A 16,765-nucleotide genomic window follows, 5' to 3' on the forward strand; every position below is an offset into this window, starting at 1 on the left:
TGCTAGTGCCACAAACTAATTAAACACGCCTTTTTTGCTTGTCCTTGGCCACTCGTCTATTTAATGTTGCTGCCAAACCTAGCTCTCGCACTCTCATAAGCACAGAGCACATTCTCTAGCCATTCAAGTCAGCACGCACAACCTTCAGAAACCATGTTTCGCTGTCATCCTCTTCCCAGCTACTACCTTCTCCTGGTTACCATCGTCATCCTCCTCCTCGCTAGCAGCGGGCGTGGAGTATGCCAATGCCACAAAGATCAAAGTGCTGCCCTACTACGCCTGAAAGCCAGCTTCAGCTTCAACGTCCTATCTGTAGAAAAAATACTTTCGTCATGGAAGGTAGATACCAACTGCTGCACGTGGAATCGTGTAACATGTGACGGCACGTCAGGCGTCGTCACTGCTCTCGACCTCTCTGGTCTCGGCATGTCGGGTAACCTCAGTTCATCAGGCATCTTTGAACTAACCTCGCTCCGCTTCCTTAGCCTTGCTTACAACTCCTTTGATACAAGTCCATGGCCAAGTCCAGGATTTGAGTTGCTCACGGACCTCGAGTACCTTGACCTCTCAGAATCCGGCTTGTCCGGCAATTTGCACATCGAGAAAGGTCAACTTTCCAATTTAGTCACTTTAATCCTATGTGGCCTTGATCTAAAAAGTTTCAACCTCGAGACGTTGATTGACAGCCTTGGCAGTCTCCAAAATTTATATCTTTGTGATGTCAATATTTCGGCCCGTCCAACCAATTCGACACATGTCACTTCTGCCAATAAAACGACGTCAGGTCTCAGAGAGCTAAGCATGGCGTCGTGCACAATCACTGGCGGCCGTGTTGATACTCTTCTATCTCGTTCTAAGCTTTCCAATTTAGTCATGCTAGAACTCGTAAACTTTGATCTTAAAGATTTGAGCCTCCATAACTTGATTGGTAGCCTTGTAAGTCTCCAAAGTCTATATTTTGAAAATGTAAATATTTCCGCCAGTCCAACTGATGTGGCGCATGACTATTCAGCCAATACAACGTCGGGTCTCAAAGAGCTAATCATTGACTCGTGCACGATCGCTAGTGGTCGTTTGGATACTCTTCTTACTAAGCTCCCATTTCTTTCCAACTTGGTCGTGCGACGCCTCTCACAACTTGATCTTAAAAATTTGACGAGCCTTGATGCCTTGATTGACAACCTTGGCAGTCTACAAAAGTTGTATCTTGGTGATGTCATCATTGATGCAAGTCCTACCAGGTTGGTACATCATTCTCCTTCTACCAATACATCACCAAGTCTGCAAGAGCTAACCATGGAACATTGTATGATCATTGGCCATATTGATATTGCTCTTGCTAAGTTCCGATTTCTTTCCAAGTTGATCCTTGATGGCACACAATTTAGTGGCCCTGCTCCTGTGCCAGAACGTTTCAAGGAGTTCTCATTGCTCACAATTCTTAGTCTCCAAAGCTGTGGGCTGACTGGCACCTTCCCTCCATGGATATTTCATATCAAAAGCTTGGTAGTGCTGGATGTATCAGGGAATGAGAATCTATGTGGAGAGTTGCCAGAGTTCATAAACGGCAGCGCATTCCAGGTTTTGAAGCTTAGTGGAACCAAGTTTTCAGGAAAAATACCAATATCTATTGGTAACCTCCGAAACCTGGTAGAGTTGGACTTTTCTAATTGCCAATTCCATGGCCAAATCCCACCCTTCACTCAATGGCCAATGATTTCATCGATTGACTTATCAGGTAACAACCTAAATGGTTCATTACCCTATGATGGCTACCTCGCTCTACATAACCTAACCAATGTTGTTCTTTGTAACAACTCGATAAGTGGTGTCATACCTGCATCTTTGTTTTCCAACCCTTCTTTGGAGTATTTAGATCTCTCACGAAACAGTTTCACTGGAAATTTTCTATTGTATCCCAACATATCTTTTAAGTTGGCAACACCAACACTTGATGTTAGCAATAACAAACTGGAAGGACCAGTCCCAAAACTGTTGTCGGAGTTTGTAGGACTGCAAGTGTTGGATCTTTCGTCAAACAATCTCACTGGAATTGTGGATCTAAGTTTCATGAAGAATATTAAGGACCTTTATCATCTATCGCTATCCTATAATAAGTTGTCTGTCGTCGTAGAGGAACATGGCAATCACTCCTACACAGAATATCCAGAAATACACTATCTGGGGTTGGCATCATGTAACATATCATATGTTCCTAAATTCTTAATGAAATATCGTTGTATTAACTATTTGGACCTTTCACATAACAATATTGGTGGACACATACCCGATTGGATATGGGGAATTGCAGCAGATTCTGAAAATGACCAATGCCTTGATCTCTCTCATAATTTATTTACTAGCATTGCTACAGATTTATCAAATACTACATTTTCAGATATTGATCTCCATTCCAACATGATTGAGGGAGCAGTCCCACTACCACCACCAGGCATTTACCAGTTGGACTACTCCAATAACCATTTGAATTCTTCTATCATGCTCGAGTTTTGGTCACGCATTAGCTCCAGCACCCTGTTCCTGTCATTGGCAAACAATAGCCTTATTGGAGAAATTCCCCATTTGATATGCAGTACAACTTATATCATCGAAGTTCTAGACCTTTCTTTTAACAACTTCAGTGGATTAATACCACCCTGTTTGTTGAAAGATAAGGAGTGGCTTCAGGTGCTGAACTTAAGAGGTAACAATTTCAATGGATCCTTGCCTCAAGACATCAATGAGAATTGTGCACTTCAAATAATAGATCTCAATGGCAACAAGTTGGAGGGAAAATTGCCGGTGTCTATGATCAATTGTCACATGCTTCAAGTCCTAGACGTTGGAAACAACCTGATAATGGATACTTATCCAGAGTGGCTGGGAGTTCTTCCTTTGTTGGTGCTTGTTCTGAGGTCAAACAAATTTCATGGTCCCATCGATTACTCTAGGATGAACAAACTGCTGGTTCTGGACCTTTCTTCAAACTCTTTTAACGGCAGCATACCTACGCAATTCCTCGAGCAATTCAAAGCTATGATGGTGGTTTCTTCAGGAGCTCCCAGCATGTATGTCACAATTATCAGACCATTAGAAATAGGAGTTCCTTCAATTTACAATCCATACTACAGTGGATCGATCACGGTCACACTCAAGGGGCGAGAAAGAACTCTGGTGCATATCTTTCAGCATTCATGTCCATTGACCTCTCAAACAACAACTTTGAGGGTATCATTCCCGACGAGATCGGCGACCTGAAGCTTCTCAAGGAGATCAACCTGTCCAGGAACTCCTTCACCGGCAGGATCCCTCGCCGGATTGCAAACATGCAGCAGCTGGAATCACTTGATCTCTCCGACAACAATCTCTCCGGGGAGATCCCTCCTGCAATGGCACAGATGTCGTTCCTCGAGGTGCTCAACCTCTCCTACAACCGCCTGTCAGGGCCTATACCACAATCCGGCCAGTTCTTGACGTTCCCAGATTCATCATTTCTGGGGAACAACGGGCTGTGTGGGAAGCCACTGCCACGCCTGTGCAAGACGAATGATGGGCCACCAGCTGCTGCTACAGAGGGCTCTTCTAAAGAGCTGGGTTGGGAAATCTTGTCAGTTGAGGCAGGGGTCGTTTCCGGCTTGGCTATCGTGGTTACAACCACGCTGCTGTGGGGCAACGGGAGGAGGTGGCTATACTGGCACGTGGACAAGTCTCTGCTGTATGTTCTTCAGCCATGGATCCGCAGCCGTCGCCACTGAAATGAATTCTGTGTATGCTAGTGTTTGTATACCTTAATGTGCTCCCACTGGATGGTATCGTAGTATGTATATTTCAGGCTTGGAAAATAAACTTATGTGGTGCTTCTGCATATTTAGATATTGTCTTTTAGCCAAAGAGGAAATTTGGTGTCATCTGGAACTTTGATATCTACTACCGTACTATATGATGTTTATTCTATATGATTTATTAGGAAGTGAAACTCTGTTTTGCCAGGAAAAAGAACGGCAACAGAAAACAAGAGCTACTGAAAAGTTAGCAACGCTTCCTTGCTGATTTACTAAATGAACAACATAGCATATATGTATTTAATACCAGTCACTGCCAAACGTAGATACGGTCACAATACCATAGCTGCCTTCTAATGAGCTACTAAAAACACCCTAATTTACATCATCGGTAAGTCAATCAAATCCTACTAGTTACCCACAAAGCAAAACAATATAAGTACAAAAGCACCAAGTCTTTTTTTCCCCCCGAATACCAGAGACAAGCCCCTGTCCATTGCATTCCATCAGGACATAATTTTCAGTGCTCATAAGTCTTTTGACATGCTTCCATCGGTCATATACTATTTAATCCTACTGTAAACCAGTGGTGGATCCAGGATTAGAACCCAGGGTATGCCTAGCCGAAAATTCTAATACACAATACGGTGTAATGCATCACAATTTTTGGTAAACGGTTCGATTGTAACAAAATTTTCTAACCAGTTCTGTATATAAGTAGGAAAAAAAAAACTGCTCCATGCCGCAACTTCCTAACAAAACACAGACAAGAAGCACAAATTAGGATATGACTTCATGCTAAGGTAGTAAGCTACGCAAATGAGCAGATCCCTAACACTCAAATATCGAATCAGAGACCAATTTAACATATGCACAATCCACAGTTTCAGAATCCCTAAATGACAGGCAGGCACTTTGACTTTTGGTTACGGACTCACCAGGGTCCGGCCTGCCAGGGGGTCGTCCACGGCCTGTCGGGATGCGCCTGCGCTGGAGGCGTGTTGCCGTCGTGTTGGGTCGGCCGGAGCAGTCAGGCGGGGGCGCGGGGCCGGCTCCTCTGCTTGCCTGTTACCGGGCGACTGGACTGCTAGCCGACTGATTGCCCACTGGAGTCTTGTCGGCTACTGGAATGCCGATTGGTCATATCGGCTCATCGTAGGCCGACAGTACGCCACAACACCGGTAGCTTCCGAACTGACTTGCCTTTTTTTTCAGCTCATCCAATTAATTTGCACACTGACTTGTTTATCTTGTTGCCAGTAATCCAAATACCAAGAGGCATATTCCACGGGTATGCTGAGTCGTCTGATTGTTTGGCTTCAAAAATATGCCAAACTAAAGATTTGGCAAACCATGGTTTTAGCTGTTACTCCCTTCATTCCAAATTACAAATCATTCGAAAAATATTGGAGAGTCAAAGGATCTCAAGTTTGACCAAAATTATAGAGAGAATTATAAAGATTTTTTTAGATCAAATAGGTATACTATAAAACTATAATTGATGAAGAATCTAATGATACTTAGTTGGCATCATAAATGTTATTATCTTATCATATAAATTTGGTCAAACTTAAGATGCTTTGGCTCTCCAAATTTTTTGAAATGATTATAATTTTGTAACGGAGAAAGTATTTAGTTTGGTACCAAAACTTGCCAACCTCTTAAATTGGGCTTGCCAAATCTATGGCAATTTTTTTTATCTAACTTTGGCTTGCCAAATCTTTGACAAGGAAATTTTAGTCGCAAAACAAGCAGGCCTGCTATTCTAATATTATGTACTTCATCTGTCCCATAAAAAAAATTAATCTCGCTTTTTAAAAAGTCAAACATTTTTAACCTTGACGGAATATATGTAAAAAATATTAACATTTATGGTACATAATTAGTATCATTGAATATATTTTTAGGTGTTTATGGTTACCACTAAACAAAGCAGCTCACCACGTACCATTTACCATTTTGTAATTTTCTAGATTTATTAAAAGATTTAATGGTTCACATTAGCCATTACGGTGTCCGGACATATATAGTGACGGTCTCCCGTTACTCGCTACGAAAAAATGTAACTATAAGATCTATGTAGGTCAAATTAGCTTAAGTTTAACTAAATTTATAGTAAATTATATTAACATTTATATCTCCAAACAAATTTATTATAAAAATATATTCTATAATTAATCAAATAATATTTATTTTGCATAATAACTAATACTTTTTTATATAACTTTAATTAAAGTTAAGACCGTTTGACTTAAAAAAAACAAGAATTCCTACTTTTTATGGACGGGGGAGTATAACATATGTGAAATATGTGCAAAAGGTTACAAATACATAGATTTTTAACCGATCTGTGTAACCCATATACACACCTAGTACACGGCTGGATCAAGCGACACGAAGGTGCGCTGGATCCTGCCACGAGGACTCTGATGTCAGTAGATCGCCGTCTATCCTAGCTACCCTCCAGGCCTTTCGCTTAGCCTAGGACTTGGTCAGCTCCACTGCTCCTGGACGTGTAAAGTGTTCTCTGGATGCGCTCCCATGGTTAATTAGTCACACCAATTTATTTAGCATGACTGTAGTAACGAGTCGCGCTACAACCTTTGGCGTGACTAAAATGCTAGTTACTAAAATTGTAGTTTATGACCTGCTCTTTTTAAAATATTAGTTTTTTTATATCAATAGATATTAATCATTTGCAATGTTTTAAATTTCCCTATATCATAAAATGAATATGAATACATATATCAATATTGAATTTTTATTGGATACAAATTCTTGCAAATTGAAACACTCGATGTCCAATTCCGTCACTACTCAACTCTCGTCTCTTTGCTGGATTCCAACGGAGGCATCTAAATGCCAAAAGCACATGCAACCGCCTGCACTAGTAAATGCAAAGGTAAAGAAATAAACCAACATTGTAAGTGTAATTGGGATTAAAGAAATTATTGGACCGCTGAGTACCTGCTGTGACACAGCCTGAGCCTGAGGCTTATCGGCCACAGGACGGCCAACAGACCTGTTCGATAGCTAGTCGGCCTTTGGGATGCCGATATGCCTGTCGGCACAGATAACTTTAACGTGGCCATTCTCAGATTTATCTGGCGCTACTAATCGGCATCCAAGCTACCGATATGCTCATATCGGCCGACCAATAGCCGATAAGTGTCCAATCGGCTTTCCAAGTGCCGATAGGTACTTATTCTTGCAAATTCTTCGTAACACCATCTAGATTTGTAATCTGTACCTAATAATAAAGAATAAAATTTCTCTCCACACATTTTTTTTTTGGTCCAGCTCCCTCTAACTTATATATATTAAGGATGGCAACGGATCGGGTTTGGGGCGGATATCCGCGGGTTTCGGGTTCTGCGGGTTCGGGTTTGGGGATGGTTTTTCACCCACGGTTTTCGGGTTCGGGGCCCCGAAACCAATCGGGTTCAGTTTCGGGTTTGGTTTTCCACCCGTGGATATCCAATGGATATCCGAAATAAATCATTTGGAATTAAAACTCATGTTTTATAATATATTAATAATAATTTGTTTACTTAGATTACTAAATTTATTTAAAGTTGACTCATGAAAATATTTATTATTTGTTGCCTCTTGTTTATACATGTGAATATGTGTATATATATCCGCGGGTTTCGGGTATCCATTCGGGTTTCGGGTATCCGCGGGTTTGATTTTGGTGATGGATTTCCACCCGAATCGGTTTTCGGGGCGGATTCGGGTTTCGATTTCGGGTTTCGGTTTTGGGTGCATGAAGACTCCACCCGATCCAAACCCGACCCGTTGCCATCCTTAATATATATAACCCATGCTCATACGAGTTAGAATAGCTCTCGTCTAGCGCGATACGGAGATAGTTTCCGATTCTTCTTTTATCAACGGTGGATTCAATTTGTTACAATTGAACTGTTTTCCAACTCCATGACGGTTTTCAATTTCTCTTTTCTGATTTTTCCGCAATGGTACAGTTCCATGATTTCTGATTTGTTTTCGTTTTCTGTTTTTTTTTCATCAGCAAGTTTTGTTTTTCGATGCGTGGCCACATTTGCATTCAACAAAGATATCAACTCTCCAAATCCAACACGCGATCAGGTTTGCAAACTAAAACTAGCACAATCTGGGTATATACTCCGTAGAGTTTAAAAACACAAGTCATGGGTAATTTTTCTCTGCATCGTTTTTTTTCATGACCATTCCTGTCTTCTTTCGGTTTTTTCTGGAGTATCTTATTTTTTCCTATATATAAACATCAAAAATAAAAATAAGTAATAAATCTGATATTATAGATTTTTTTAACTCTTGACTAGCTAATTCACAAATATACAAATATTCTCAGCACTAAACCATTGGTGCACTTTTGATTAGAGATAAAACTTATTTTAATTATTAGAACATGGATCAACGTAGGAGTTTGTCGTTATTTTCTTTTTCTTTTTTATTTTGCATGCAAGTCAAATCCGACTCTTAGACTTCTTATTAAGTCGGCTACTTCCGTACTTCTTCACTCCCATCGTTCCTTCTACAGGAAAACATAGCATGGACAAAAAAAAGGACACAAGGAAAAGGGAAACTGATCATGAAAAAAAACAAAAAATCATACGCGCAGAAAAACAAAGGAAATAAAAAAAGAAACCATGATAGACACGGTACCATGACTCTAATGGACGAAAAACCAACGTGGAAAAAACAAGACTTTGTTTTGTTTTCGGATCCATGAAAAATAAAATTGAAACTTGGTAAGAAAAATAAAAGAGCCTATAAACTCTTTGTTGTTTTTTTTAATATTAGGATAAGACATAAGATTAGGGTAATTTCTATTTTTATCCTTTTCTATGCATGATCATCATAAAATAAATTATAGCCATTAAAATTTATGAAAAAAGTAAAATATAAATAGATATATAATATTTTTGTCCTTATTTTCTATCAAAGTATGATAATTTTTTCTTCCTCCGTTGCAACACACGGACATATTTGCTGGTTACTTATTAAAATAATATTATTTGAAAAGAAAATCTCCTCTCGACTCGTGCGAACGGGCGAGCAGGGGATTTTTTTTTGAGAAAACTGGGTTGCATTTTATTGATTCATATAAAATATTACATATACATCCTTACAAAGACACCCCTGAATAAAATAAAAATTACATCCTGGTCCTTGCAAAGATCTCCCGGTCGTCTTCGTCGCCAGAGAACGGAGCCACCACTCGACGTTGAAACGAACGCTGAGCTTGCAGCTTGAAGCCGAATCCCACCACAACGAAGAAGCTTCCAAAGAAGCAACATACGGTTTTGAAGCTACATCAATCGGCACATAAAAAGATGTGCACCTTAAACGCTGAACGCCCGAGCAAATGATGGCCAACGGCCATATCCTCGCCAAGAGTACGGGATCGGACGCCACAAGCACCGCCGGTGACCCCGAAACACCCAGCGACAAAGCAACCCTAGGGGAAAGCAACCAACCCGATTTTTCGAGTATAGAAAAGACAAATCCCATAGAACCATCTCCGGAGAAGGCTTCGACACCTCCATCGTCACCGGAAACCTCCTGTAGGGACAAAAGAACCGGCCGGCAATAGAAAGCCACCGGGACCAACACCACGTACCTCATCTTGTCCGTACGAAGAACCACGCCGGAGGTCGTCAGAGACCAAGTTGAAGCCGCCGCTGAAGAAGGGTACGGGATAAATCTACCTAGATATAAGCTAATAGGGGAGAGTATGTACACCGGCCATCGATCCCGCGACTCCTCTCCACCTCCGGCGCCGGAGCGGCCACCTGAGGCGAGGAGGAGGCGGGGAAATGGACGCCGGGATCCAAATCGCCTCGCTTTCGCCTGTAGCAGAGGGGAAAGAAAGGTCGAGAAGGAGTGAGACGGGGGAGACTGGAATTGCGAGCAGGGGATGCGCGGTTGTCTCCGGTCTGTTCCCTTGGCCCTTTTTAGCGACTGAGCCCAATTGATCAGAGGCCCATGTCACACTTTGGTCCAACTCTATCGAGCCGAATCAAACCTGTGACCCAACCCAAAGCTGCTGTTGTCCGCCCGGCCGTCCTCCATAGCAAGAAACCATGGCGTCCTTGTGCCGCTCCGCCGCCGCCGCCACGAGGTCAGCGGCGCTCCGGTCGAGACCCCCGATGGCGAGGCCGTTCCTGGCGGCGACGTCTCCTGTCGCGCCGCCACGCATCCGCAGGTCGCGCACAACGCCCCCCTGAATCCCCTGTCTTGTGACTCTTGTCTCGCCATTTAGCTGTGCCTTCGCTCCAAGTGACACTGGAAGCCTGAAAATGTGTGTGCTTTTGTTCTTCCTTCCTGTTTCAGGCCCCTCGTAGCGGCGGCGCTGGCGAGTTTGGAGTCGCTCATGCCGCTGCACAGCGCGGTGGCCGCCGCGCGGCTGCGGTCCTGCATCGCCGCTGGCTCCGCATGCTGGAGCTGCCTCTCACAAGGTGAACCACTGAACCCTTAGCGTCCTTCTTTTCTGTATTTTTGCAATTGGATGGGCAAATCCTCGTTGGTTAGTGGTGTTTCTGTTGTTGGTTCTGTAATTCCCAAGGCTGAGTAGTTCTACTTTGTTTTTGAGAACTGAAATGTGTTGCATCTGTTGTCTGACATGTTCATGAGATGTGGTATTGCATTTCTTAACGGATTTTGTAAATTTTATTTATTCCATGTATCTAGTTAGGATGTAAAAGTCTAGGCATCACATTACTCTCGGAGGCTTCTATACGAAATCACTGGATTTAGTGAATCCGTCTAATTTTCTTTGTTAGCTTTGGAGAGCATCATGTTGCTTGCTGGCTAGTAGTAAATTAAAAGTTTAGAAGAACCTGTGCTCATCTATGTGTGATTGCACACCTACTTTACTCTAAGAAACAACGGCAACTTGTGTTTATCTGCTAGTAGGGAATTGAAGAATGATATTGATAGGACTAGATGCCCTACCGGTGTTACTGCGTAGGTTATAGGGGTGGAAGAGAGGAGGACGTGGTCTGTACTCTCGACGCCGGCGAGGGGCCGTGGAGGTGAGAGCGCGGCGGCTGCTGCTGCAGCCCTAGAATTCCCGCGGGGCTACAGTAGCGGCGGCACTGTTCACGCGAGACACAGCAGGAGGCGGCTAGGGTTAGGAAATCCCGGCTCCCTTCAGGAAGCCGGAAACAATTCTTGTTTCTGCTTGATTATAACTGATACATGGTTCTCTTTTTATAGAGATGACTGACTTGACCCATAAGAAAATATCCTAACCGAATCAATCTAACATATCTCTTTCCTAACAAACCAAACCAATCTAATCTATAGTACCGCGTGGCCCCTGGGCTGGCTCCACTTGCCATAACATGGGCCTACGCCTTGTATAATGGGTGCCGGTCATAACATCTCTCCCCGCCTGCGCAAACAGCTCGTCCTCGAGCTGGAAGGCAGGGTAGAGGGTGCGGAACTCGTCGACAAGGGACTGTGCCGTGCGGTGGGAGCCCTGTGGGCTCGTCGAAGACTGCGCTCTGCTGCTGCAGCAACAAGTCCATCAGCGGCTGCTGGGCGTCGGCGGAGAGTGCGGCGAGGTGCTGCTGTGGGGCTGCCGCGTCGAGGCTGCGCACGCCCTGCCAAAGGACGCGTCTGCCCTCACACCAGAAGGACAGCGTCATGGCCTCGAAATCCCACAAGATGGGACCCAAGGTCCGTAGGTAGTCGACGCCGAGGATGAAGTCGAAACAGCCCAAGTCTAATCCGACGCACGTGATGGAAAAGGACTCCGAGCCGATGCGGATGGGCACGTGGCGAGCAATGCCCTCGGAAGGGAGCCGTCGCCGTCGGCCACGGTGACACGGAGCTGCTCACCACCCGTCGGGGCGAGCCGTAGGCGGCGCATCGTCGCGCCATGGAGGAAGTTGTGCGTGGAGCCGGTGTCGAGTAGCGCCAACAGCCGCTCCCCTTTAACCATCACCGGGAGTAGCATCGTATCGTCCGTGCGCATCCCTGCAAGTGCGTGTAGAGAGACCACGAAAGCATTAGCGGCCGCAGGCTCCTAGGCGTCCGGAGCCGCGGGGTTGGCGACGTCATCCATCGCCACGGCATCCCCCAGCCCGTCATCGATGTAGTCGTCCGATTCGAGGTAGAAGAGCCGTGGGCACACGTGGCCGCAGACATAGGGCTCATCACAGTTGAAGCAAAGCCCTTGTCGACGCTGCTCCAGTTGCTTGTCCGGCGTGAGGCGGCGGAACTGGCGCACCGGGGGCGCCTCGTTCGCCGCTGCTGGTCCACCCCCTAAGGGCATAGGGGCTCCAGCTGGAGGAGCACCCGCGCCTGGCACGCGCGGGGGAAGGCTAGGCCGCTGAGGAGGTCGGGCGCTCTGCTGCAGAGGCGCAGGAGGCATGGCCGCCGCGCGACGCTCGAATGCCCGGGCCAAATACATGGCGTTCTGAAGGTCGGGTGGATCCCGCATCTCAACGTCGACCTTGATGTGCTCGGGGAGGCCACCCACGAACAGTTCCGCCTTCTGGCGAGGATTGAGGTCGCGAGCATGGCAGAGCACGGCATTATAGCGGCCGATGACTGGAAGGGTAGCCGGGCGAGCTCGGCCAGCCGCGTGCCGTGCATTGGGGGGCCAAAACGGAGCTGGCACAGGTCGCGGAAGCGTTCCCAGGTCGACATGCCTTCATCTTGTTCCAGCGCATATTACCAAGTTTGAGCAGCACCGCGAAGGTGGTACGAAGCTAGCCATGTGCGATCCGAAGCCAATGTTCGTTGGCCGCGGAAAAACTGCTCGTAGTGGTTAAGCCAATTGAGCGGATCAACAGCGCCGTCGAACGTCGGGAACTCCAGCTTGTAAAATTTGGGAGGGGCATGGGCGCCGTTGGGAGCAGCGGCAGACGAGTCCTCCGCGGATAGGGCGCCGCCGGAGTACCCGCCTCCACCGTAGACGAGGGTACCGTCCGCCCCTCCATAGACGATGCCGCTGGTCGGGGGCGGCTGGTGCGCCCCGGAGGACGCCGCGACCGCGGCTGCCGACGGTGTAGGGGTTGTGGCCATCGTGTAGATGGGCGGAGTCGTCGAGCCCATCGCCCACGACGGGATGGGAGACGGCGAGGCCGGCCACCGCAGCAAGTGGAGGGGCACCCCCGCCCCGCTGGTCTGGGGCATGCCGTAGGGGAAGATCGCCTGCGGCTGCGACGGCTGTGGAGGTGGTGGTGGTGCCGGCTGTTGTGGAGGGGGAGGTGGTGGGATGAGGGCGGCCAGGGTCGCCTGCATGGCCGCCATGCCGCGGGCAATCGCAGCCACGTCGGCGGCCAAAGATTCCAACGTCAGGGGCGCTCCCGAGGATGCGGACGACAACCCCGACGCGGCCGACGGCGCTGGCACTGATGGTAGGGACAGGGAGGCGGAGGTGGACGGCGGCTGCGTGGATGTGGATGGAGGACCTGACATCTCTGATACCAGGCTGATAGGACTAGATGCCCACCGGTGTTACTGCGTAGGTTATAGGGGTGGAAGAGAGGAGGACGTGGTCTATACTCTCGACGCCGGCGAGGGGCCGTGGCGGCGAGAGCGCAGCGGCGGCTGCTGCAGCCCTAGAATTCCCACGGCGCTACAGTAGCGGCGGCACTGTTCACGCGAGACACAGCAGGAGGCGCCTAGGGTAAGGAAATCCCGGCTCCCTTCGGGAAGCCGGAAACAATTCTTGTTTCTGCTTGATTATAACTGATAAAGGGTTCTCTTTTTATAGAGATGACTGACTTGACCCCTAAAGAAATATCCTAACCAAATCAATCTAACATATTTCTTTCCTAACAAACCAAACCAATCTAATCTTCATATGCTACAGTACAATTCTTGTTTTTGCTTGATTATAACTGATAAAGGGTTCTCTTTTTATAGAGATGACTGACTTGACCCTTAAGGAAATATCCTAACCGAATCAATCTAAAATATCTATTTCCTAACAAACAAACCAATCTAATCTTCGCGTGCTACAATACCGCGTGCTACAGTACCGTGTGGCCCCTGGGCCAGCTCCACTTGCCATAACATGGGCCTACGCCTTGTATAATGGGTGCCGGTCATAACAGATATATACCGTGATGCCTATAGCAATTACTTGTTTTAATTGTTTTTCTCTTTATAAGACATTTTTTTTGCCTAAAATTCTGTGCATATTCTAAAATTCTTAAGGCTGCACCGCTTCAATTGTACTTTTGGTGGTGCATTCCTGTGTTGATATAGACTATTTAGGTTGGACAATTGATGTAGGGACTGCTGTAGAAAACAATATTGTTTCAATCACGTACCGAGTAGTTGTTATCTTGTATTGTCAACAAACCAACATCATTCTAATTACTGTTTTGCTATCACCCTGATAGGTTTGACCAAGCGCATCTGACCATGTCTAGGGACAAAATGCTAAAGAGAATGGCTCATGCGCTACTGCATCATGATTTAATGTTTCAATGTCTTTGAGTTATTCTGTAAGGATTAGCTGACTGTTTAAATCTGATTCCATCATTCGATGGAGTAACAGTGATGTGTTCCAGATCCTTAAAATTTTTGGTGATTATGTATTGGTTATCTTTGTTGCAATCTGACCACTATGTCACTGAATTCTTATGTGGGATGTTCTTAACTGTGCTATCGGTACCAAATCTATTGTCAAATAAATATGACATAAACTGCATTTTTGAAGAACCGATGCACATGAGAACTTTGTATGATCCTTACAATTTCCAAAGGAGGGGTGTACTTTAGATCAGATATTGTCATTTTCTGTTGAGTTTTCTTTTGACGTCTTGCATCCAAATTCCTGTATTTCTGCCCACCATATGAATGTGCTTATTACGTTCTGCCCTGCTGTATTCTTAAGATGTGGCATTTAACAAACAGTGACTTCCCGTTTGCGCTTGATTTTTGCCCACCGTACCAGTGTGCTTATATTTTCAAACATTTGACACTAAAGTATCCTCCTGATTATGACCAAGGCTCCTCAACTTGGGCATTTTCTGATTGTGCTTTCTTCTTTTGTTTGCAAACAATATAATAGATTTTGCTCTACCTCGGTAATGAAGGCTGAAGAAGACGACCAGTTCAAACAACACCGTCAAGTTCCAATCCATCCCCTTAAATTTGATGCACCGAAGTTCCCAAAGTACTTGGCTGCCATCAGTTCTAAAGGACGTTAGTGCTTTTGGTGTGATGATGGTTCTAGGCATGGTTCATGTAGATTTAAATATTTTGATCTTGGTGCTTACCACAAACCTTCTAGATATCTTAGGCGTAACACACAAACTATTGGTTATATATATGTATGTCTCCTGCGCATGTTCACCATTTTAATATGTAACCAAATGCATTATGAAACAAGGAACAATCAGTTTGCATAGTCTCATGTACTCTTGAGCTATAAGTTGGGTTGTACAATGGACCAAACACACATGTGAGCTATGCCAGATGTTACTTGTTAGGCTAGGCATAGGCTGGATTTTCAGGCTTGTGCCAACACAAGGAGGCAAGCAGTGGATGCCATCGGCCCCGTTCGCTGGTCTGAAACTGGCTGAAAAACACTGTTCCGGCTGAATTGTTGTGAGAGAAAAATACCGTTCCGGCTGAAAAAAGAAGCCGAACAAGCTGAATATGGGGTAAGCTGAACAGAGCCTTCCGTTGCAACGTATAGACATATTTCTTCCATTGTCGTCGAAGAATAGACCACAGAACCGGCAGCGAGCTCTGCTCAAGGCGAGTCTGTGTCTCGATCTATCCCCTTCCTTCTTTCTCCTTCAAACTACTGTCTCATGTTCTCAGGACAATCTAGAGTGTTCTAGAAACTCGATTTGTGCTGCTGTATTATGATTTGTGAGTCGATTCGATCTGGGTTCGTGACACATAGCTAGTGTTGATGCTTGGTAACAAAGGCGAATCTATTAGAGCTGCTGGGTGTTATTTATAGAAGGAATGGGATGTGTGTGTGTGTGGCGTGGCTGCTTGTCGCTGTTGACTGCACTACACGCGATGATGACATATATATATATATATATATACATATATATATACACACATATATATATACACATACACACACACACACACACACACACACACACACACATATATATATATATATATATATATATATATATATATATATATATATATATATATAGAACTACTACTATAGCTGGCTACAAAATAATTTATTTTGTAGCCACACTTTGAGTTACGATAATTACTATGTTAATTTACGAGATTATAGTAACTCCTTACTAAGTGGTTTACTATAATGTCATGGTAAATATCTCCATGTGTTATAGTAACCCAACTATCGTAAATGTGTATTGACATTATCATAAATTAGTATATAAAATTATCGTAAATAGAGGTGACTACAGAATAACTTATTTTGTAGCTGACTATTGAATATATATATATATATATATATATATATATATATATATATATATATATATATATATATATATATATATATATATATATATATATATATATATATATATATATAGGGAGAGGCTATTCAGTAGCCGGCTACAAAATAAGTTATTCTGTAGCCACCTCCATTTACTATAATTTTATATACTAATTTATCATAATATAAATACATATTTACGATAGTTGGGTTACTATAACACATGGGGATATTTACCATAACGTTATATTAAACCACTTAGTAAGGAGTTACTATAATCTCGTAAAATAACATAGTAATTATCGTAACTCAAAGTGGCTACAGAATAAGTTATTCTGTAGCCAGCTACAGGATAGTAGTTCTATATATATATATATATATATATATATATATATATATATATATATATATATATATATATATATATATTCAGACTACCAGAGTTAACTGTGCAGTGCGTCATTATGATTTTCGGGGTTCAGTCATAGGAAAAATGACGCTGCAACGGTTAAAAAATTCGGACCAGAATTCGTGAACTTCGGTGTTTTTGGCGATGACTGATTTT

The 16,765-nt window shown here is 44.3% G+C and overlaps 1 protein-coding gene and 1 pseudogene across 3 annotated transcripts; both read left to right on the forward strand.

Moving 5' to 3' along the window:
• The first annotated feature begins 150 nt into the window (after positions 1 to 150).
• LOC136472536 (receptor like protein 22-like) lies at positions 151 to 3,776 on the forward strand (annotated as a pseudogene).
• Positions 3,777 to 8,856: 5,080 nt separating this feature from the next.
• Positions 8,857 to 15,184, forward strand: LOC136472537 (protein NONRESPONDING TO OXYLIPINS 2, mitochondrial-like). Of its 3 annotated transcripts, none has more exons than XM_066470236.1 (3): positions 8,857 to 9,990; positions 10,119 to 10,243; positions 14,849 to 15,184. In XM_066470236.1, exons 1-3 carry the CDS (start codon positions 9,869 to 9,871, stop codon positions 14,851 to 14,853), a joined length of 252 nt encoding a protein of 83 aa, XP_066326333.1. In that variant the 5' UTR covers positions 8,857 to 9,868; the 3' UTR covers positions 14,854 to 15,184. The 3 variants fall into 3 exon arrangements, with proteins under 3 accessions (XP_066326333.1, XP_066326331.1, XP_066326332.1); XM_066470234.1 differs by having other exon boundaries at positions 14,824 to 15,179; XM_066470235.1 differs by lacking the exon at positions 14,849 to 15,184 and adding an exon at positions 14,150 to 14,414.
• Positions 15,185 to 16,765: the final 1,581 nt, after the last annotated feature.

The sequence above is a fragment of the Miscanthus floridulus genome, chromosome 8 (assembly GCF_019320115.1).
Source record: "Miscanthus floridulus cultivar M001 chromosome 8, ASM1932011v1, whole genome shotgun sequence".
Lineage (NCBI taxonomy): Eukaryota > Viridiplantae > Streptophyta > Magnoliopsida > Poales > Poaceae > Miscanthus > Miscanthus floridulus.

Excerpts from the sequence above, each read along its gene's own strand:
- LOC136472537 (XM_066470234.1), top strand. The coding sequence starts at position 9,869 with ATGGCGTCCTTGTGCCGCTCCGCCGCCGCCGCCACGAGGTCAGCGGCG. Across the intron at positions 9,991-10,118 it reads GCGCCGCCACGCATCCGCAG|GCCCCTCGTAGCGGCGGCGC; the intron begins GTCGCGCACAAC and ends TTCCTGTTTCAG. Across the intron at positions 10,244-14,823 it reads CTGGAGCTGCCTCTCACAAG|ATTTTGCTCTACCTCGGTAA; the intron begins GTGAACCACTGA and ends ACAATATAATAG.